Here is a 24,851-nt window from a genome sequence, read left to right as displayed (position 1 = left end):
ACAGAAATACACCTAAAATCACGATAGCGTCACTACTGCTGTATTCTGCATTAACGGCAGTAAGTACGCATCTTTCAGAGTGGATGTTTTTCCAGCAGTATGCAAAATTTCGACAGGGCAGTAGCTCTCGGAACCACAGGAACTCTTCTTGCTGAAAATGTAGTTGCTGCTTTGTGTGCTGAAGTTCTGAGAACCGCTCCCATCGCTCTGAATACGTTAAAACATTGGAAGCGTTACGACTGAGCAGTCTAACGCCATCCCAAAGTCTGTCGTGGTACGAAGCAGGGAGCGGACTTTGTGGGAAGGAAAACACAGAGCCACATTTAAGGTACTGAAGCTCTGGAACACGGGGGCACGAGGGCTGCAAGGTGACAGTAATCTCCTTGTGCGACCTGACTAGCACACTACTAAACTGTGCCCCATAGTTTCTGTCAGAAGGAACAAAATACAGAACTGAAGTTTTCTTGGAAGTTAGGATAGCTCGGTTAAAAAAAAACTGTGTTACAAAACACCTCCATGGGATTTAACGTACAGAAAGATTTAGTCACAAGACAGCTTCTTTATCATTGCCTTTGGGAAATGGGTGAAAAGACGTAGGAATAAAAATTGAAGCTAGATACTTTATTAAGACAGATTATTGTGCCTAGGAAGATACTTGAAACAACCTTCTGTAACACTGCTGTCTTTGGTCTTTTAATGGTCTACTCAGTTGTCCAGTGACCATAGTTACAGTGGTTAAAAATGTTATTTGCATCTAATCTGTTCTGTGAAACACACCAAAAGACTTACCTGACCGTGGGTTGGGAGTGACTGGACAGGTAATTGTATTCCACGAGACACGTATTTAATGTCTCAGACCTGCTCATTCTAAGCTGTTGACTGTGATAAAGAATTTTTTTCCAGTGTACAGAAGTAGTTTTGGGAATAATTAAAAAAAAAATCCTTTTGCAGTCTGTAAAATTTGCATGACAGGTAAGAGAATTCCAACTGCAGTGTTGTGGTATGTAAACTCTCCACAGGCTGCAGCCGCTGCCTCCACTCAAATTTAACCAGGAAATCAGAAGTCAGGTGAACCACAGGGGCAACATTTTATCTGTATATGCTCCACAAATACAAAGTTATTTGGTTACTTCATTATTGACACATTATCAGGCTTTTTGATTATTTCATGTCTTAGCATATTTTTTCCCAGAAGAGGAAAACAGTCATAAGAAATTGCACTTCTGCAATTCACAGAAGAGAAATACGATGACTAATAGCACAGCTGATACAAGTATTCTGCATATAACAAAACTAACAGTCTTCAAGGATGTCTTACAACTGAGGCAAGTTTGAGGCCTTTTAGAAATTACTAAAATGAGATTTGAAAATAATAGAAGTTACAATATTAGAAAGAACATACTGTGCTTACAATATATATATTTGCAAAAAAAGTGGAATCTCCAAAAGCATTTGGTAAAAACAACACACTTTGCTCATTAGGTTGGTTGTAGGCTTCTGAAATGCCCACTTTTTTTTTTTTTTGCTACACCACAGCACCAATAAATCACTCGCATGTGTCAAGAGATGGATTTTAGTTAAATTATATCTTTCTGCCTTCACCACACCACTACATAATATTTTCTGTATTATCATTACACACAGAATAAAAAAAATGACTTGGAGAAGGTTGCACAACTCGTCTGTTCCAGAGCCATATAGCAGCCTTGCATGAAACAGGCTGGATTTCACAAGTTCGCAAAGTATTTGGAAATTTGCAGGAAGATAGCTTGAGTGGAAAAAAAAAAACCCACAAAACCTTAAGCTAATTTTTCTCACTTTTTGTGGCAAACTTAAAACATTAAAATACAGAAATAAACAGATTTAATCTGAAATATGCCTGCACCTGACACTAGGCATGGAGCCTTCTCTCACACCATCTTGGCTGGAATGGGAAGACATTTATCTTTTAACTAGTCTAACACACTTCAGACCATGCTGCCAAGTCCATAATCTGTAGAATTCAACACAGCAAGTGCTGGGAAATTGTTTTCAGGCTCTTGCTTCTTCGCTAAATTTATGTGAGCATCTCCTCTACAAGAATAAAAGTCTATTTGAGTATCTGTAACCTGTACACAAAATTGCTAATTGAAATAATTACAGTGGTTCAGAATCTACCTCCAAGTAGTGGCATTTCAGCCAGAGGGAGATACTGGATAATTATCCCACGTAGACAACAATGGTATCTCTCTATCCCAAGGAATTAATGCTTGACAGGAGCAGCAATAGCTCTTACGCTTCAGTCCAAAACATTGGGTTTTTCTCCTGATTGCTGTATTGATTTTTATTTGGTTTGCTTGCTTTAAAAGTGGTAGATACAATGACATGTTGAAGGCAGTGGTCACGGCTGCTTTTTGACAGACCCCTAATGCTGCCAGATACGTAATATTAAAATAACTCTAGTCCAACTTTTTTTTTTCCCCTCTTATCTTCAGGATGTAACCGTAAGAACAGAAAGCCCCAGTAGTTTTTAGCAGTCCAGCTGCAGCCTCAAGACAATGGCTAGAAAGAATTACAAACAGTAAGATGTGGGGATAAGTGAAGAATTTAGATTGTTACCTCAAAAATAACAGCAGCGCAATAAAAGGTGCCATTTTGATACTAAGTAAATTGGCTCCAAATAGCTATTTTCAGGACTTCACCAGGACTACCAGAGTTAGTTATGTGAAACCTCTGGGTTTTCACTGTGATTTAGCAAGACTAGGATAAGCACATACTTTTAGTTTCAGCACATTTATTTAGGAAGCAGCACTTCTGTTTACATTAGTTTTAAGAACTTGAGTTACGTCCTTTAGAAACTAAATGAGGTATTTAGATATTTATTGTTCCATCACCTGGTACACAACACCACCCCCCCCCCCTTTTTTTTTTTTTTTTTTTTTTTTTAAAACCAGCAGCAATTTAGTAGGCTTCAGGTCTAATGAAAAGGCTCTTCGTTTTGGACATTTTATCTGATAAACAGATAAGAAAACAGTAAGAACAGGACAAATGCAACACTTTATTGTGAAGCTAAAGCTATGTGACTGCTCATCATGCGTTTTTACATTGCTTATTAGTAAAATGGTGTTCAACATTTCAGAAAACATTCTTAAAAGAACAATGAAACAAAAGTGCTTCAAAACAACAAAATACAAGAATTAACCCCATCCCAGACTGGAGTCACCCAATATATTTAATGGGGGTGGGGTATAGTGTTTTGTTTCCACCTTTGGTTTTTATCGCTTTAATCCAGATTTCTGAAAAATACTGACTAGCCCTTCACAGGAATAAAAATTTGAATCACATGGCAAAAACACTTTCTGTATTTCCAGTCTCTGTGATAGGTGTGCAAGTATGAGATAAAGTACTTTCTTCCTCACTTCTAACGGTAAAAAAACCTGCAGGACCAAGAGGCTACACCCCTAGCATCTTAGAAGAATATGCCTATATTAACCAACTACAAAGAATGTTGACCTCTTTCCTCACAGCCACTTCTCTGAATCAGAATTTTAAGAAGCGCGTCTTACAAAGGCAAGGAAAGTCTTACAGGAAAACAAGGTTGATCACCATAGTTTCCAGGCATCATGTCAAGAATTTGCAAATCAAAAGATCAAACGCTGAAGAACCCATAGTGTTTAGCCAATACATTTAATCCACTGGAGGAGTGTATACCTTGCCAATTATTGCCGAACTCAGGAGGTAGTTACTGACAAAGTAAACAGTTTCCACTCTAAGACAGTTAACGATTTACATGAGAAGCAGGAAAAACACAATACACGTTTCCCCATACTTCAGGAGATGATTTTGTATTTGCAGGAAGCAACAGTTTAACTTCCTCATCCTGTGGAATAATAGTTACAATATTTAAAAGAAAAAATATTGAAAAGAATGTTGAAAGAAAAATTTCTAAACGAAAATCACCGATCCATTGGTCATCTCTTAGGATGACCAGCAGATCATCCCAAGCATGAAAATTCACGTAGGTGAGTCAAACAACATCCTTCAACACTAAATAGCAGCTCAAGAGAACCTAACAATGAAATCAGCAACTGCCTCTAATTAGCACAATGACTGAGATCACTAGTTGCATTCACTACCTGCTTGCTACTTTTCATTCCATTCTTGATACCTGGTAGAAGTCCCCAACACTAAAAACATCACAAAAGCTTGAGACTGCCACAGACAATGAATGAAGATTTGTAACCTACAATAGTGCTTGCCACCTCCCAATGCTGCCACCTGCAGAAGCATCACTAAAGCACTGCAGTAGCTGGATAAGCATGGCTTAGGCACGACTATGCATTGTCGTGTCTTGGGTAGGAAAGCAGCATAAGAATCTAGGGCACAGTTTGACCATAGATGGTTAAGGAAGCCTTCAGTAGAACGTGGCTTTCCACAGCAGTTGCAGAACAGACATCTCAGTTAAATTTGCCAGCATATCTGCCTTCAGTATTCCCAGTGCAAAGTACTTAAATTTCACAAGATGGACTTGGCAGCAGTGCCAAGCAGTGCTAAAAACCGCTTGTTTAGAATAGAAAAAGTACTATTTATTCTACACCAGAAGGTGAGGTTGTCCGAGTAAGTTATATGCATAAAACCTGTTATTTTAAAAACATTTGAGAGAATCTAACAGTGAAATCAGCAATGGCCTCTAGCGCAATGACAACAAATTCTTTCTCAGTTCAGAGATCCCATTCTTCTCCATTTTAAAGTGTTAACTATCACATTTATTATCTACATGAAGTAAGTCGCAGGGCCATATTCAGCAAAACTGTTCTAGCGACTGACTTTCTGAAGCAGAGTCAGTAAGATGTCTCAGGGGCAGAATGCCTGTTTCTAATACACTGAACTCCATAAAGTCTAAGAAACTAACAGGACAGAGAGACTTATAAGTGCACAAATATCCTAATTTAGGCTTATCTTTAATATTCAGTGTTGGTTTTGTCTTAACCTCAAGGGGAGAATCTGTACAGGCTTGGTGTACTCTACGTAAAAGTCAACATTAGTAAAGGGAACATTGTAGCACATGAATAATCTTCATTTTAAGGAGAAAGCATCACACAGTGCTTGAGTTTTTCCCTCCCGTTACGCCACCAAAAGCAGCAACCCGCTGCCTGAGAAGACATTGTTCTTCCAACATGTAGAAAGACAAAAGGTGTGTTTCCCGCTTAATAAGAAGAGGCAAAGATGTAGGAAGAAGGTTGTTAAAAAACCAGGGGCTTATGTTTTGTTTTTTTCCACCCCCCAGTAACTGCTAGACTTTAAGTCAGTAAAACACACTTGCAGAGGGCCAGACAAGCTGCTTCCTAATCATCTCAAAAAAAGTGGGTCAAGTCACTCATTAGCAGTGGGCAAATTCAGAAAAAAAAGAAAAAAAGGAAAAAGGCAGTTTAGAGAGCTAATGTAATGCCAATCTTTGCAAAGGTTAAAAGCATCCAAGCTGCTGTCCTGCTTATCCTATCCTAATTCAAGATACTGTATTAGAACATAATCTGATTTTATGGTAAATACAGTTGCAAAGTTCTATATAAAATACCACAGATTAGGAAAATACAGGTGTTTTGGTAGGGGGTGGGGGGGTGTTGTGGTTTTTTTGTTTGTCTTTCAGATCTGCTTTTATACACAGTTAATCCAACACACAGATGAAAATCACCGAGCTGGGACTTACTCAGTACACGTAAAACAAGAAAACAGAAGATGCGAGATAACGCCTTAAGGGGAACAGAATTATTCTTAAAAGACACTATTCCAAAAATAGCGTAAGACAGACATTTACAGGAGATTTATGAACCAAACGGCACTTGGTCATGGGCTAAAAGTCCAGCAGCTGTGGGGCAAGCTGATGTTGCAGAACAAAATTAAGTTCTTATTACTGTGTTCTAGAAGTAATTTATAGAGCTGTAGTTCATCCATTCTGCAGAAAACAGTCGGGGCAGAACAGATAACCAAAAAGCAGTGGTACCAGTCACACAGATTCTCTTGACCTGAACTGGTTGTACGAACAAGTGAAAGGGCCAGTCCCTTTTCTTTCCGAAGGAGCAGCTCAGTCTTCTGACCCTTTGTGCTGCATCCTGGTGGCGTTTTAGCAGATGGGAACTTCTACCTCTACGTTTCAGGTACCTATCACATGCCAATAGGTATGTATTTGAAATAAATACCAGTACATTCCTCAAAATTAAATGGAGGAAAACAGAGTTCGATAACAAATACTTAGGAACACTCAAAACCAGAAGTGTTACCCTCAAAGTTCTCATTTGCGAAGGATCTCAAGGAAAGTTTACAAGCTTCAGGAATAGGAAGACCAAGGGCCTTTCTTAGCTGTTCAGCTATTTGGCAGATGCTAATAAAAGTCATATTCGTGCTTAGTGCTATGAAGTCTATGACAAATATGGATCAAGTCAGCCAGGAATCTCCAACAACAGAGATGGGCTACTGAAGGCAGAACTAAGGCAAAGCAAGCAAGACAGGAGATTTAAGAAACTGAAGTCTTTTAGAATTTCTCACTTCTCCAGGAAGGTGAATCAGGGGAACAGAAGTCACATGTTTCATTTACATCAGACATACATTTGAGAGTCGTACCCTTAGAAGGCTAGAAGTGGTTTGGTTAGACTATTTCAAAAGGCATATTAGTGTAACACAATCTTCTCTTATTTAATTGCTTTTAATCTTAAGATCAGTTAAAAGCATCTCTGGTTCAAAAAAAACAGAATCCCAAACATATGCATCTGTGCGTCTCCAAAGTTTGACACAGCTTCTGCTATTTAGTACCCAATACTACACAGTGAGCACAGAGTCCTCTCTGGGTATTACTATACTTACACTGCATCTATCAGCTAGGGTTTTTTTTTTCCATATATATATATATAATATATTATTTATAGTCAACTTTCAGGTGAGTAGTCCCAGAAATATTTGACTTACTCCTACCAATAAAAAAATGTTACATGAAGAATTAAGAACAACGTTTTCTGTTAAGACCAAAAGCAAATAAAGCTTATAACTCAATTTAGTTAAAACTGTAAACAATATGCATTTTTGTAATGTCACTAAGTTGGGAGAGTTGTCTTTTAAAAAACACAAAAAAGCCACAAACCTGCTCTAACAAGGACCTAGTGTTCTGCCTTGCAAACATCTGTGTTTAATCCATGTAGAATTTGTAAACAAGATGTCAGGCCTTTAAAAGTAAAGGCAAAGATGTCTTCCTTTATTACAGTATTTAAAGGCTCTCACTTAAGTGTTTTTTTTTTATAGCTTGTCATTTATATAATAAAAACAAGTATTTGTACAAAGATGCAGTTTCTTTTTAAAAAAGCAGATCAATTGAGTGTTTCATACTTTACTATATAAACCAAAACATATGAAAGCTATAAAACATTAGTGTGCCATGAATTAAACATGTAGCCTCATATTTTAATGCTTACATGTGTAGATTAAAAAAATTATCACAATGGAAATTTTACTTTCAATTATCGTAAACAGACCAAAACACAGAGTAGAAACACATCATTTCTGAAACTTGACAATGAGCATCACCTACTCTCTCAAACATCAACTGGGCTTCAAGTTGTACACCATAAGCGTAAGCTAACATTCTACCAATGGAAGTGTTACAAAATGTGGTAAGAGAAAATACTGCCCGTAAATGAATGTCTTAGTCTATTTTTTTGTTTAGTAATTTATTATTTTTTTTAAGACAGTTTGAATTGGTTTTATAGGGTTGGGGTTTTTTGCTGTTCTGCTATCAAAGGTCTTCTTTAAAACTGTTCTGTGAACAATACAGTCACATTACAACTAAACAAAAAGACTAATAATAACAGACCAGCTGCTTTTTACATTTTAATAATCATAATTCCCCAGTGCTGTTCTTCCTCTCTGCATAGGGAAATTGTTTTATTTGGCACATTAAGGATAAAAAAGTCAAAAACTGAACCAAGGTTTACAAACCTCCCATTGTAAGTTAGTAGTTATAAGGAAGAAAGCCAGACATCAGTGTCATGGCAAAATTAAAAACAAAAAACCACACACACAACATAGGGAAAAGGTTTTCCAATGATCAGTATCATCAGAGCCTTCTAGCTGAAACAAAAGACATATATTATTGTTCAAACCATAATCGGATTGCTAGGAATCTTATCTCAAGTCCTATTGTGCTCTTACTTACAGACTGTAAATCCTCACTAAATGGCAAGGAGGCTTTGATGAACACATTTCACATTGTGTAATTTTTTCTTAATCTCAAGTTTTAATGCAGATACTTGAAGATCTGTAAAGTCCTGTAAACTCTGGCTGCTTTCCAGTCGTCTGTACCAATTGCTTCTTAGGCAGCACTTTGTTTCACTTCAAGTAGTGTTTCACACTGTGGTATCTCCGAAGTCCTTGTTCCAGCGAATATATGCTTCCAGGGTCTGAGGGCTCAAACTGCGCTTTATCTTCTTCAAAGACTCAGTGAAATCTGATAGTTTGATATTTCTCATCTAAACAAAAAGTGAAAGACATCAGGATCACAAGTGGTTTATGTACTTCAGTTTATTCAAGAAGTGCTTCAGTATTCGCTTTTAACAAAACGTATTCTACGAGTGCGTCGTCTTGATATAAGAAGAATTTTTTACAGTGAGAACAGTCGTTCACTGGAATCAACCTCCCCCGGGACGTGGTAGAGTCCCCATCGCCGGAGGTTTTCAAGATACGACTGGGCAGGGTGCGAGATAATGTCATCCAGGCTCCCTTTCCCATGAAAGGTTGGACCAGATGATCTTTCAAGGTCCCTTCCAACCTGGGCTCTTCTGTGATTCTATGACCTGATGCAAGAGTCTTGTAATTTAAGACTATCAGTATTTACCGTTTTTAATAAACTAACATTTGGTAATCATAATGTCTGCCTTGTTATTTAATAGCCCATGAGATTGCGTTATTACTTCCTGTTTCACTAGGTGGTGCAAGCTGGTGCACAAGGACACAGGACTGAGTAAAGAGTAAGACATGGGATTTTTTAACATGTTTATGGCATACCTCCGCATGCCAGGAGAGTAAGGCACTGAAAGTTCCCGCCCTTACAACACAACTGTATTCAGACTGTAGTGTGCTGTCAGCCAAGTAACCCCAGTTATCTAACCTCTCTGATTCAACACATGCCTTTCAGTTCTTTGCTGAGGACACAATTACAAGCCGACATTTCCCATACAGAGAAATGCCCAGACATGATGGGAGATAACCAAAGTGTGTGGAACAAGCAGTCTCATTATTAAAGGAGTATTAACATTACAATTGGAGACGATGCCCCATGTTTCTTTGGGACTAGTATTTACAGACTATTGGAGGTAAACTTGCATTCACAACAAATTATCACAGATGTTCTCATCTTCCTGCTACAAATCCTTTCAGCTTATCATAGCCTTAGCCATGATCTCAGGCTAAACACAGAAAGCAACGGGGGAATTAAGTTTTGCTTCATTTTCCCCTACATAACTGTGGTTTGCACACACATTTGAACAGAAACTTTTATAAGCAGGACCAAACTCTTCCTTTTCTTTTGATGTTTACAGATGCAATTTGTGGTGAGGAACTTAATGTAATTTTTTTTTTTTTTTTTTCCTTTATGATGGTCCCTGTGAATGAATGTAAATATTATACATATACACAAACAAATCTGTTTTAAAATCCCTCAGAGGTTCTCCCTAAGATGACTTGCTTTATGTAAAGACAGGGGGCTGGGGGGGTAAGAAATAAAATAAATCATTTGACATAATACTTCTGGGAATGTTTTGCGGGAATAACACTGCGAGAAAATAAAAGCCAGGCCTCTGGCATCATCTGACAGGTAACAGATCAAGTTGCAGTTTGGTGCAAAGGAAAAAAATAGGACAGTCAGCTGAAACTAGGAACAGCAGAGACTTACTATCGGAAAAAGAGGTGCTCTTAAGCCTGATAACCAACAAACTACACAAAGAACCTCAGACATCTGAGGACAGATTTTCTTCTCAATCACTATTTAAAAAGAATTTTCTTCGATGAAGTAGTAATCAAAAAGGGTAATACACCCAAAAAATTATGCTAGGTATTTTGTATGATACTATGTGTAAATAAAAGGACCGTAAAAGTTTCTGGTGAGCATGCGTTCTATTCCAAGGGGAAAATACAATGCTAGAACAGCATACCTCACTGGCAGACATGTTCTTCACCTGTTCTGGTTTTAATTCTGTAAAAGTAAAGGAAGATCAGTGAGTTTCATAAGAAAACTTTCATCACTTCTAACAACTAAAGCATGTTGAAAGCACTTTTATTCTGAAAAAAACCCCACAGCTAAAAATTATACCTCTCTGCCTCAACCATCATCTCCCGTACAGAAAGATACACGGTGTTTCTACCTCCTTCTTCCCCATTTATCAGCTCCTCAACCAGGCTGCTCCCACACTCAATCACTGCAGATACAGTACAAACTGGTAGCAGAACTACTTTCTTCTTCCTAAAGTATGGGGAACAGCACACAAGCTTAACAGAGCTGCCTTCCCCCATATTATTCCTGGTACCTACAACCCCCTTAACCGCTCAAACAGGTACAATTTTCAGGAAACAGAAAGGTAGCGTCAGCCAAGAATACAGACATAAAAATCAGGCAGGGCACACAAGAGTGCTTCTTGCCCTGTGCAGTACTGGTGGGATCTAATCATTCCCGTATCCTTCACCATTTCACCTTTTTTTTACTTGTAATATTGTTACAGTATCAACATATTACAGCAAACTTCTTGCTCTGAGGGTGCAAGAAAAAGAATCTAGGCAGGACTGGCATGGCTGATGTTAAAAAACATTTTAAAAAATAAATTGTTTTATATGGAAGCCAGGAGCAGGTGGAAGAAATAGGTAGCAAAACATTTCATGGTCTTTTATCAAAATGGACTTGCACGTGACGTGATTCATCAGCCAAGTAAAACCTGCATGCCTAAATGCATACATTATCAATTCAACCACTCTAAATAAATATATTCAAAGTCTTAGGAGACATGTCGTCTCTTGTGAGAGCTATTTAATGCAATTCTGTTTCCCAGTTATTATGCAGGATTTTGGAAGATGTGCCTTACAGTCTCAACAGCTGAAAGTAAGTGGGAAAAAAAACATTACTTTCCAGCAGCTGCTTTCAAAGAGATGGCGCACTGGCAAAACTGCATGCTATAGGATTTTTGACTCAATTGAAAAAAAAACCAACAAACCCACACCCACAAAACACGCACAGACCTCTCCTTCCCATAAATCATTTAAGAGAGTTGCAACAACTTTTATTTACATGTAATAGGCTGATATTACAGAACACTTCTGCTCTGCCTGCCTTTGTACCTTTCTGCCAGGTAGGACAATGTATCTGCAAACAGAAAACTAACATCAAATCTTCACAATCTTTTCTTCACAAAATTCCACTACTGATCTCCACGAAACAAAATCAGCCCCTTCAGATGTGGCTACTGGACACATAACTAGCTAGTGAAACAGCAAAGAGGGGCGCTGGAAAGAAGTACTCACTTTGCATTAAAATTGTCTTTTTTCGAAGTTGGAAATGTCAGAGGAAGAACAAATACAGGTAAAACTCTACTTAAGTCACAATTGTCATCTGGATCACAATTCAACATTAAGAAGATTTAAAAATAAAAAAAGCTATGCCATTCAAACCATATCTAAAAAAACCCCAAAACACAAAATTGCTTCTGTTTCAGTATTTCCTTCCTTTAGACTTGAAAGAAGTCTGCCCACTTTATAAAGACAAATAGCAGTCTCGGACTGCATTACTTAAGTAATAATTAGATATACCAGAACTGACACCAGCCTAGGAAAGATGAACTAGTTAAAAAACCCACAAATCTGTGAAAAACACTTCACCCTGCTTTCCTCTTAAGACACAAAAACTGTCTGTTTCACATGGTGAGGTACTGAAGGGTTTTGTGCAAGGTAAGTCTTATAAAGACGCTATCATGAGGAACAGACCAAAATCCAATCTAAAAAGCTTAATTTCAGAGGTCTAAGAAATCTAAAGATGTAGGAAAATATAATATCACTAATATCAAGGGCACTGAGTTTTTTCAAAACCTAAATAAAAAGCTACGCAGCTTACCTCGAATAGGGCCCAGCGCTGCATCCTTTGCTAATGCGGTTAAATCACTTCCAGAGTACCCATCTGTCATTCTTTGTCAAAGGAGAAAGTGGGGGAAAGGAGGAAGAAAAAAAAGCCACCTGCTTCAAACCGTATCAATTTAATTGAAGATGATTAAAATGTTACTTAATCAGAAAAAGTATTATTTTGATGTTACTTTGCAAGTTTAATAAATCAGCTAAGTGTTCTATATTTAAGTCTTTCTCAGATTAAATTTGAAGTACAGATATTCAAATCCCAAATAACATTCTAGGAAAAGCAAAAAGATAGCAAACAACTTGAATTTGTAGATGAAAACTAACCTCAAGCACGTTTACTATTTCTGTTACGAGAATGCCCTACCACTAGTTTGTCATAGATTATAAAACCAAAACCTCAACTGTCCTGTACTCTTTCAGCCCAATCAATACAATGAGAACCCAATACCACACATTTATTAAGGTATGATCACATGACCAGTCTACTAAATAAAACTCTGCACTTGTAGTTGACATCAGAGCCAGACAAAGGGCAAAAGCAGGCATTACTAAAAAAAAAAAAAAATATATATCTAACAGTAGTGTTTGGTTTTGAAAATAAGTGACAGTTTTGCAGTAATGCCCTTAATGGAAAGCCATGGTAGCAGTTGACCAGTGGACTCCAGGGAGTACAGAATTCTACTAATCCAGAAGAGTAAATACAAATCTGAAAAGCAGCACCGCTTTGCTTAGCAAGTTACAGTACAGACAGCATTATTTCTGGTGGAAGACCTTTTTCAGTGTTGAAGGTTTGGTAACAGATAGACTGTACTCTCAGAGCACTTGGCAAGCTTCTCAACTCTCCGAATTTACAGTCTGCATTTTAGCAGAGTACTGAAACAGCCTCCTATAGTTTCTACATGGAAAATGATCTCTAGCACAGCTAAGTCTGACTCACCAACTGATTCCAACATTAAAGCCTAAACCAGGAATTGCTAATGACCGACAACCAACCAAGGGACTTGAGATGGCTGCAACAACCTGAGCCACAGCCTCAGCGGTTATCTGCAGAAGCCTGAACACTTCACACATTTAGCTTCAAATAAGAATTATAATTCACCTTGGAAGTGAAATACAGTGGATAGGTCCTTATTCAGAAAGAAACAGGTTCTATATGTTTATCTTGGACACGCTTCCCATTGATTTGGGAAACAATATAGTGTAAATGTACAGGTATTCCATAAGTGAACTGAACGGAAGATAAATTGTGTTGTTATCTACTGAGGGTTTTTTATTATAAGACTGGCAGACATACAGATCATCCAAATCTTCAACCACAAAGAAAAAAAAAACTAATCAAACCAAGAACCCAACCTCTATGGGAGCTTCTCCAGAATTAGACTTAATGTCCAAGTTAACAAATTAAATACTTTGCAGGTTAAAGGTCTCCACTGAAACAGGAAGCCACCAATACATACTGCCAAGGTAAGTGAAAAGAAGTAGTAAGGGTTACCTAAAGAAAAATTTAAAAACAAAAACCCCCCACCCTGCTTGTAGAGCAGTGGCTAGCTGCAGCAACAAGAGCTTCATAGCTCAGTCTTCTGGAGACTGTTAATTCTGTCGTAGTTTATAGGAAAAGTTGCAGTGGAGCAAAAGAACACAAAATCACGAAGGAGGTTAAATACCTCTCTCTTTCAAAACAAAGAAAGATGGCAGATGAAGCAGGCAGGACCCTCAACTTTTATATTTTATCTAAAGCCTTTAAAAAAAGTGTAATTAAGTTGCATTTGTAATTTGGTTCATAAATTTGCAGTTAGAATCCAAGACACAGTCTTTTTCCTCCAGTTAGCTATTACTGCAGCCTAAACATAGCCTGAGCTAGCATCCTTCAAGTACAAAGAGCATTTATTCAGTTGGATTATACATCAAATTTCTGTGATGTTACTAAGAAGCTGACAAATGCTACATCCAAGACTGTACTCACCTCCTGTGTACTACCACAAAGTGAAACAGAGACTGAGGTACATCCACTTGCATATTTTTGGTATCTCACGCTCTGTTTTCATTCCTTCCTGCCCTAGGTGCTCTACCTGCTTTTTAGTCTAACTTCCTTCACACCCATTACATTTAATTTCTGAGGGTGACAAACAGCAGTACTGTGTCAATCTTAATGATGAAAGACATAAAACAACTTCGTTTCATAATAGGAAGGGCACTTAACCCACATTTTCCCAATCAAATATGAAATTGAAAAGAATCTAAAATATCCATACCAGCTCTGCTATGTTGGTAATACCTTCAACAAACCCAGCAATGGACAAGCAAAGAAAAGTTGCTTTTGATTCGAAATGCATGCTAAGTGCAAAACTGGTACTGCCTTTTTGCATCAGGAAGGAGAGCTAGACTGCTTCGGGGATGGGTGGAGAGAAGCATCCCCCTCCCTCCTCAGAAAGAAAGAAAAGCACTAACGAGCACGTTTCAACAACAGAAACCTAGCCAGGTGGTGTAGGGATTTTTTATATATATACACACACACACACACACACATATATGTGCTTTATATATATAAAAACACTTTCACACAGCCTGACAAGAGACCATCTTCCCAAAACACATGCAATTCATTCTCAGCAAGCGTTGTCACTACCTGATGATTTACATTAGTTGCATTTTGAATGAATAAAACAGCCTGAAAGAATACAGTAGACGAGTATATTTATTTAGTATAGTTACAAAATACTTACCTAGCTAGTTGTGCCAACTCTTTTTGGGTCAACGGACTTCCTTGCTTGCTTAGAAGATTTTTTAGTAAAATCAATCTTGTCTGAAAAGAAGATACGTTTATCAGATGTAAAACTCATTTTTCACGGTACACTTAAAATTCTGTTGCAACAACAAAACTACACGTTTGTCAGGTTAGCTTTCGTGCTTCACTAGTTTAAACTTGCCTATAGTGCTTTTGTGATTAGACCGTACACTATCATCTCTTCAGGGGAAGAGACAGGGATTTGGTAACAATGAGATCAAGGGTCAAACTACTTAAAGAATAATACATTAGAATCCTCATCAAAAGCCCTAATCTGCTGTTGAGCCGAAAAACATTACTTTAAGAAAGTCACTTTCATCTTTCGCAGTAAACACTCTTCTCCAGCCAACCAAACATGCTCCTGCAAGCCCTACTTCAGACTTGTCCATGCCTGCCAGTATGTAAGCAACACCTCACTAGCCAAGAAATACTGCATAGCTGCTACCAGATTTGCCACTAGCACATGTAAAAAAAAAAAGCAAAAACTTAAGATAGTTGCCAGAATTAAAGCACAGTGTATATGGCCAAGCTGGGCCAGAAGTTAATTCACAGAATTGTAATCATCCACTAGGCCAAGTTAAGAATAGCCTATGAAATATATTTTATACTCTTTTTTAATAAAATTGATCTTAAAATGAAGAAAATGCATGGGAAACAATACTCACTTCCTCATTTGGTAAAGACACATATACCCGTTTGGTGAATCGTCTAAAAAAAAACCAAACCACAAAACATATATAAACACACACACACACTTTTGTAACTTTTCAGCGCATACAGACCTAACATTTGATTTGATAAATGTCAAAATTTTACTTACATCATCAAATTCTAGGGAGTAGAACTACAGATTTAAAAAAACCCAAACAACCACAAAAACCCCAACCAAGAAGCAAACAAACAATATGCACCAGCCATTGGTGTCACCTTACTCTTATGTGAAGTTATGAGACTCCTCCCAGAGAGGAAACACTCGAAAGGTAGAAAAACCACTGACTACCACCAACAAAATGAAGCATCTCTTCACTGTACACAAAAAGTCTTTGGAATCATTACAGATGTGTTTTATTTGTCCAGACAGTGCTGACATGCCCGTTTTCCTCAACCAAGAATGAAAAGAGAAGAAAGTATGAGAACTTGTAGCAAAAAAGTCCTAAGGCAAATCTACAGCAAGATCTGTAATTGCATGGGACATCTGAAGTCCAATATTCACAGAGAATAAATACTGGATTTCACTGGTCAAATTTCTTCCTTCATCCTGCCATTAAGATCCAAATAATAAAAAAAGCAATATATAAGATGCAAGAGGGTTATAAAATGCTGACTTGAGCTCAACAGGTACTGCTGTTTTAGATAGTCCCAAGGCCATCACGCTTGTGCAGATGTATCCCAAAAGAGAAGAGTCAGGCACCTCTTTGAGAGGTTAAATAATTTAACCTTGCCGAACAGCTTACTCCAAAACTTAAAACAACCAAGACATTAAGTAGCAAACCTTGCAATTCATAATGAGCATCATATTATTGTATGCAAAGAAAGGAAGGGACGTTTTGATACCTGAGAACAGCATCATCAAGCTCCTGTGGCCTGTTTGTTGCTCCCATCACAAGTATTCTGTCCTCTCCAGAAGACTGCACCTATGTAACGTAGAAAGGCAAGACAGCTTTCAGTTTACATCAAGCAGTAATACAACAAAACCAGTAAGAGACTTACTGTGTATTCAGCACACTGATGGGATCTTACTGTCTATGCTTTTTTTTTTTCCAATGCAGTTAGCTTTAAAACATTCTTTAGATAAATGTAAAGTCAAACTAGGAAAAAGTAAAAAGAAAAAAAAAAGAAAAAGAAGGAATGTAAACACAGGACACTATGCCCAAGTTATGTTGCTTGAAGAGAGTCTTGCAAGAGCACAAATGTTGCTGTGGAATTGCATGTTACAATGCTGGAGAAAACTGAGATTACAAAAAGCACTCAGAAGTTTAGTCATCCAGAGATAATTATGTTTAAAAAGCTAGAGACTTTCTGCTGTTGTGGGTTTTAACACCAAATATTGTTTTGAAGCCTACAAAGAAAGAGAGAATCAAACTTTAGACTAAGGTACAGCCAGAACCACTAAATGAGATCAGAGATTCATCTAATACGGGTCTCGCAAGAAGCGAGTAATCAAAATGAGAAGCTATTCAATAGTACACAGACACAGTAATTTCCCCCCCCAATTCACTCAATTGCAAGACCTGATTTTATACTCAAGAATATGGAGATTTACAGCTTCCAGACTTCAGAGAAAACATTTGGGTATCAGAGATGTGTTATTATTCACCTAGTGTCCAATCTTTCATAGACTTAAGTTCATTGCTGCCTTACAGAGTCCAAAAAGCTCCACAAAAATATTGTATGATACAGCAAACTTTGGATCAAGGTGTAACTAACTTACTAATTATGTTTAATTTTCTCCTTTTCATTTTAAGAGAAAACTTAAAATGTGTGTTTGTGTAATAATTTCTGAATATCGTTATCACATTGCATTATTTGTCCTGATTCATCCCACTTTGGAGAAGTTTTTCCTGATCTCATTGTCTCTCTATATAGTTATCTTCTCCTGTACCTCGTTACTATTGCTTCACCACTGTAGCAATATTCCACTGTGCTAGTGGAATATAAACAAAGATTGTTCAATACGAAAAACAGTGCTGTGTGACAAAAAAATATTCTGACATTCATTTGTTCCCCCCCAACTATGAAACCCAGTTCCTTTTCCTGGATATGACATACATGCTATTAAATATATTCTTACTGTATCCTGTCATCTCTAGGTCATGATGCCCAGAAAAAATTTATAGCTCAATAAAAAGCATACTAACACAGAAATTAATCCTTCTGATGTGTCAGAGTTGTGTATAACCATGATCTGAACTAGTCTGTTTGAAATCCTTATCCCTCAAAGTCTCGCCCTAACCCTTGACAGTGCTTTTGTGACACATATCCCTTAAAAACCAAAAAGACACTACTTAAAAGCCATTTAATCTTCTTTTACTTTGCCAGAATGAAGAGGTGTGCTTCACCAAAACATGCAAACAAGGATTCAACTCTGACTAACCCTCAAGTGGTCCTCTTGCCCTGCAAGAACATTTGTTCTCACAGCTCCTTTACTGCCACTTGTTATCCTTTCTTCTCTGTCCAGTCTTTCAACCCATTATTTCACCTCATCTCCAGATTACCACCTTTCACCCCAGGCTGGTTTCCAGAATACTACAGTAAGCAGGTGAAAAATTAACAGCAATAGAAAAAAGCTGTTTGCCGACCAAGGTCGGGGGGGAGCGGGACAGAGCTAAGCCCCAGCAGCCAAATCCTCTTTGTGCTTCATCTGTAGCTTGTACTGGCACCCACTACATTAGCCAATTCAGCTAAATCAAACAATACCCAAGACTTAAATACTTACACCATCAAATTCTATTAAAAATTCTGTTTTTAGACGCCTACTAGCATCATGTTCACCTTCTCGTCTTTCACACAAAAGGCTATCAACTTCATCTAAAAAACAAAGAAGTACATCTCAATTAAGCATACAACATCAAGGTCTTCCTATTTGCCTAAGTTCTTCTGCTAACATAGGGTTCCAGTAAGAGAGATTAGATCTTTATTCAGTAGGAGACAGACAGATCTTAGTAACTAAGTTTAAAAGCTTGTATAACGTGTTGCCCTTTGAATATGTAACACCAAGCACAGATGAGAGAAAAAAATCCTGCTGATAATTAACTGCAACTCAGGACAAGCAAAACCCATTTTCATGTTTGAAGTTTAATACATAAATGGACTTACTCTGTAAAGGTAGTACAGCAGTTGTTTTTTAAGGGCATTTCTTCCCACTATTAACACCAATTAAATAACATAACAGTAATGTAACATGCTCTATACGGAACTACTGATTAGCCAGCAGGTCACATCCGAAACACTTGCTCTGCACTGCAGAATCACCCAAAGAAGTTTACCCAATTATTCCATTTAGTAAGTCAAAATATTTAAGAAAATACACAAAAGTCAACAATATTTAAGGTCTTACCAATAAAAATTATAGAAGGCTGTAGTTCTCTGGCTACTGCAAATAGAGCACGCACCAGTTTCTCCCCTTCACCCACCTAAAACAACAATAAACTGGTTTTAGAGGGTGTCTAGAAAGTGTTTATTACAAGAGAGCTAACATAAGGACCTACAGAAAATCTTGCTGATAACCAGCCACACTCAGTCCATTCATACACACTCAGATTATCGCTAGTTCAGTATTACATATGACAGTATTGTTTATGTCTTAAAGGAAACATCGCAACTTCACTTATGATCACAATTGAGTTGTCAAGAAATTTTGGTGCCTAAATTATCAGAGCGAAAGGGAGCTGGGACCCACTTCATTTATGTTTTAAAGAAGAAAAAACCCACAACCACTTATCTATATGACAGCCAGGGTCATCCTGAACTGCAAAAGCCTTTGACATTGAGTTATCACAAGCACATAAAAAAATTTTTTACTTCGCAAGTCACTTACATTCACTATAGGCTAACAGTTCACCAGGGACTCATCAGAAGTCTCTGGCCTTCTTAAGCCCCAATTACAGCATGTGTGTTTTCAGATCAATATAATTTACAGCTGCTACTTACGTATTTTGAAGTTAGGCTTGCTGCACTTATATTAAAGAAAGTAGCATTTGATTCTGCAGCAACTGCTTTGGCCTAGGAGAGGGGGGAAAAAAAAGTATTTTTTAAAACATTGCATTGAAGATACCTCTCTGCTTCTGTAGCTAGCACTCATGTCCTGATTGACGATTTTGGAAACCCCTGTTCCTTCAAAGGGAACACCTTGTAGATGCTACAGAGAACTTCTGTACAGGCCACTTACAAATAAGAACGGATAAGCAGCTGAACAACTAGAGAAATTTCCAGACTCCCTTAAACTCCTCTAATCACATCATCTCCATAGCCAACTACAACTTGCTTACTGAAGAATACAAGTCTCCAGCTCCTTTCAATGTATCCTGAGTAGACATCTGAAACAGTTTTAACTAATTTAGGGTGGTAATTTAGGGCAGTAATTTAGGGCAGCAGTTGGATCAATCACATTAAAAATCATGGGGTTTTCTTCTTCCTTACCCTATCTATACAAAAACTGTTTTCAGAGGAAAGCTAGGAAAAAGAATCAGTTCAGCCAGAATGCTCATACAGAGTACCCTCTTCTTTAACAGTTCCACCATATTCAAAAAATTATGATTCCCTGGTTATACAGTTTAATTTTAGTGATTAGCAATGATGTTCCAGTACGTAAAACGCAACAGATGAGCCCAAGTGAGCTGCTCAATATTCACACTCCTGCGCTTCAGAGCTGATCCAGCTTCAGTATCAGCAAAGGGAGCGTGCAGCTGCAGCCACGCCATGTGATGCAGGACGATGCGCCCAGCTCAGCTGCATCAGGACACGCGATGCTCCCTGGCTGATGCACAGCCATTTCACTCCAGTTCCCCGAATCTAGCACATCAGGCTGAGAAAACAAGCAGCAGCCAGACAATTCCACAGCACTTATGCTCTTTGCACAGCAGTGTGGAATTGAGACAACCCCCTTTCTTGCTACTGTGCTCCTTCCCCATTTCCAAAATGCACTTCCAGTATGTTTTAGTGGAGAGCAGACCATTTGTGATTAATCACTGCTGTACACAAACAATCAACCATGTTACTTTTACTCTCTCTGAAAATGAAACTTGGACTTGCCGGTTTAAGTTTTAAAATACTACTTGCGATATTGAAAAGAATTAAACAGAGAATAGTTTAGCAATTCCCTCCCTCGTAAAATCCACACTTAAGAACAATTTTGCATTTTTGTGTTAAATTGGCACCATAACACATCCAGGAAGACTATACAGTTTATTACTCCAACACCCAAACTGAAAGCCACCCCTCATGGTTACATTTTAATACACCAACTCATGCATGAAGTAATTTTCTCACCAGCATTGTCTTCCCATTTCCTGGTGGGCCGAACAGCAATAAACCACGTGCGGGAGCTCTAAGTCCTGTAAATAACTGAAGGGTACATCATCATAAGTGACCTTCAAAGACTTAAAGAAACTGCTGATTTACCTTCGTAAGAAAACGATTTAAGATTGCTCACTGGCTAGCAGTGGTAGCAATAGTAGCAGTACTACAACAGTACAGGTTTTTAGAGAACTACATTCTATTACTAACGACCTAAGGCACATCACTATTGTTTCCCAAACAACAGTTACATTACGTCATGATCATTCTGTGCATAGAGGCACTGTGAAAGGAGTATAAGAGGCAGTAACACATCCCACAAGACAGACCAGCCTAACAAGTTTGAAGCACCAACTGCAAAAAAGGGGGGAATGCAGGTGTGTAGTAAGAGAGTTAAAGCAATGTTCCCACTAACTCCATATGGAAGAACCCCTTCATCTTTCCCTTTTTTTTATTAAATGAAACTTGAGAAGACAAGCTTTGACCGAAACTGTTTAAAAATATTACTTAACAACCACCTACTTTCTCTAAATGCTACTAATAATAATCTCCTCCCTCTCACTTTGCATTGGATTCATCTTTCCTACGCTATAAAACTGCACCCATCTATGTAGCATCACAGCAAGCAGATCTACAAATTCTCATAGAGTACATCTCTTTTAGTTACTCCCGTAGCCTGTTTTCCCCAGCGCTTCATCTTTACCACTTTCCTCAAGAGTTTTGGAGTTCCTTTTTTGGTCCCGCACTCACCCCTCCATTCCAGCTTCCAATAATTCCAACAACCAACCAAAAGGAATAGTAGGGAGTCTCTTACATACACACACCATGTCTAAACACCACTGTCGGCATGCACTCCTTTCCACAATATCCATGATAACAAATGGCTCCATTACCAGTGTACTGTTTCTAAGACGACCGACCAACATGCATTTTCTCTATTATTTCATCGTTCACAGCATTTTGTTTGTGCTTGACTTTGATCGCTAAAAATAGTTATCCAGTGTGATCCTATTCACTAATACATACCACCCACGTTACAAACGTATTGCAGCGTTTTAACCTGGATGAGTACATTCCTCAAGTGTTTCTGCTTTCCATGCTGCACACCACCATGTGCATCTCCTGCCTGACCTCTTTTGTTTGGAATCATTCTTTGCGAGTTCCACCATTTTCAGATAGTCCAGACCAAATCTGCAACTCTCCCTCACCTTGATCGTCACCTACACAGTTCAGCTGCAACTGCCATTTATCACTGAGACATACTAGGCTTTTAAAGTTTTTGTTAACAGGCTAATTATACTAAACATGGTCTGGACTAATTGCTACCAGTTTATTAGCATCTTACTGCTGAAATGGTTGCAGCCAGTGTTTTCTGTTTATTCACCTCAACTCTTGCTCTCCTACAAAAATACCATTAATTGGCTTGTTTAAATAAGAATTTGAGTTCAAAACTCATTAAGGTTAAAACTGAAGTAGTATTTAATTTGCTAAATATTCCCCTATAGTTGCCACATCTACCATGTTCATTTACAAGGAATAAAACCAACCTCTTGTCTTCCAAGGAATGTTTAAAAATTCGCAGGATTCTCTGTCCTTGTTATATCTCAACCTGCACCAAGGTCAGGCTCATTGCTAGCTACAGCAATAAGAAGACGACCTTATTGAAAATATCAACTGTTATTGGAAAAGTCATAACTATTCCAAGCCTCACATCTCAAAGTCCTTCCCACCCAGCTCATTGTATTAGTGTTACTGAACAACAAACAACATACTAAAGCACTGTAATAACAGAGACGGTACAATGACATTTTCCTTCTGCGTAAGAATACCAGAACATGCATATTTGATGCCAAAGCTTTGTTTTCCTCAGGGCTAGTACTCCTATGATGCTATGCCAGGTTTAGGGTTTCTTCCCCACAATGCTTCAGAACGAGAAACTGCATTAAAGGAAAGAGGAAGACCACAGAGCAACTCCAGTCACCCATCAACGTGACAGAAGAGACCCACAAGCAAACAAACAGTAATTTTGCTTGAATAATCAGCACTGCAGTAAATCATTGCATGCAATTTTTGCAGGAGTTCAGCAACTTTTAGCAAGTCCAGCTTTAGAAAATGACCAATTTAATTTTTTAAAAAAGTGGCTCAGAAAATTCCAGTAGTATATAGCCCAGACCTGAATCTAGGCAGTCACAGTAGTTGAGGTACCACCTATGATAAATAAAATAAAAGCCTAAATGACCAATTTCCACTCAGCCAAGTAAAGAGGAAATCTGCCCTCAAATGTTACATGCCTCAGTATACTTGCTTGTTCACTACTACACTTCTTGGCATCCTCTCCTGCTGTGAATAGACTATTCAGAATGTCTAACCAACATCCACACAGAGAACATGACCACAATACCAATTTAATATTTTTCAAATCAGATAGTGTCGTGACTTAATTTACCTATGCAAATCTCATCTGTTTCACTCTTCCAATTATGGGCTTTGTCTTTTACGTGTCCATAGAGGGTTGGACACACAGCTATAGCTATCTGGAATCGTCAACTCACAAATTTTCAGGATTTTTTTTGGTTTGTTTTTTTTGGTTTGATTTTTTAGGGGTTTGTGGTTTGCTGGGGTGTTTTTGTTTTTTAAAGCTATTGCCTTGGTCACTTCCTCCAACATTGACTAACCAGAAGACAAGGAATTTCATGGTAGTATTTTAAGACACAGATTCTTCATTCTCCTTTTCCAAGATGGCTATCACCACACAGCTATCCATAACAGTCATAACCAGTAAAGACAGGATTCAAGAATCACCACTTCATGTGTGAAGCACAATACATTTCTTCAATTCTGTGACACAGTGATAACAAAACCCAGTTGCTTACCTCAGGTCTAAGAGAAGGAAGGATAACAATTTCTTGCAAAGCTTGTTTAGCCAGTTCCTGCCCTGCAATATCATCAAATTTGACAGCTGGCCCACTAACAAAAGAAATGGAATACTAATTAGTCTAACAATGAGATACTCTTTTTCAGCTGCAGCTGACTAATTTAATGCATTTGACTATGCAGAACCCTTTTGAGGAAATCTACAACTTGCTAAGCATTTAAAAAGATAAGCATTTCTGATTTGAATTTTCATCCTTTTGCCAAAGTAACAGCAACAAAAAAACCCCACCCCAAAACAACCCACAAAAAACCCACAACAAACAAAAAGTAGTAATTTTCATTCTAAGTGGACCAAGACTGTACTGAACAAAAAATTGGTTTTCTCCATTGAAAAGCCTACTTTTCTTCAGACTTACCTATCAACAATTTCATTCAGGATAAGATTAGCAAGATTACTGTCCACATTTCTAAATATCTTCAAGTCTTTCTTTTTTCGAGGAGCAGTGGTAGGAGTAGAAGGTTTATTTGTTCTGCTATTTTTAGGAGCAGCCTGGAGAGGGGGGGGAACAAACAAAAAAACAACTTGATACTTTTAAAGCATACTGTTAACAAAATTACTTTTACATTTCATATGCTCCAGTAAAACCTAATACGTTAACCCATACCAGATATTCTGATGCTTTATTTTGCTACAGATCATACTATCATATTCAGCCACAGGTAGAATGTCTTAGGCTCCAGTGGAGAGGGGTTTTTTGGTTTGATTTTGTTTTGGGGATTTGGGGTGGGGTGGGTGGGTGTTTGTTTTTTAAGATAATTCATTAGATTTAACTACAGTATTTTCCCCCAGCATACTCTAGAAATAGAGCATCACAAACTGTTTCAGATTCTCAATACCTATAAGCAAGAATTTCTACTGCTGTCATACTTTGCTAACAGGCCACTTAAAAGCCTTCATATTATAACAGCAATAATGCTTAACCACATTTATGTTCTGTCCGTCCTGCTCTTCATTCTACTTTACTGTGGGAGTAGCAGGGGGGAG

General features: G+C 38.0%; 1 protein-coding gene across 1 annotated transcript in view; it reads right to left on the bottom strand.

Moving 5' to 3' along the window:
* Positions 1-2,756: 2,756 nt before the first annotated feature.
* SPAST (spastin) overlaps positions 2,757-24,851 on the bottom strand; it is a 42,492-nt gene continuing 20,397 nt past the window's right edge. The window contains exons 6-17 of the mRNA XM_009331086.1: positions 24,223-24,356; positions 23,806-23,899; positions 20,906-20,980; positions 19,568-19,639; positions 18,975-19,050; positions 18,354-18,445; positions 16,472-16,551; positions 15,583-15,625; positions 14,856-14,935; positions 12,116-12,186; positions 10,173-10,213; positions 2,757-8,492 (exon numbers count right to left, since the gene is read on the bottom strand). Of these exons, the coding sequence (XP_009329361.1) occupies positions 8,370-8,492; positions 10,173-10,213; positions 12,116-12,186; positions 14,856-14,935; positions 15,583-15,625; positions 16,472-16,551; positions 18,354-18,445; positions 18,975-19,050; positions 19,568-19,639; positions 20,906-20,980; positions 23,806-23,899; positions 24,223-24,356 (981 nt within the window). The 3' untranslated portion in view covers positions 2,757-8,369. The remainder of the gene's footprint in view (positions 8,493-10,172; positions 10,214-12,115; positions 12,187-14,855; positions 14,936-15,582; positions 15,626-16,471; positions 16,552-18,353; positions 18,446-18,974; positions 19,051-19,567; positions 19,640-20,905; positions 20,981-23,805; positions 23,900-24,222; positions 24,357-24,851) is intronic.

This window comes from Pygoscelis adeliae, unplaced genomic scaffold (genome assembly GCF_000699105.1).
Source record: "Pygoscelis adeliae isolate BGI_AS28 unplaced genomic scaffold, ASM69910v1 Scaffold218, whole genome shotgun sequence".
Lineage (NCBI taxonomy): Eukaryota > Metazoa > Chordata > Aves > Sphenisciformes > Spheniscidae > Pygoscelis > Pygoscelis adeliae.
The sequence above is the reverse complement of the archived record's forward strand: the minus strand, read 5'-3'. Positions and strand labels throughout refer to the sequence as shown.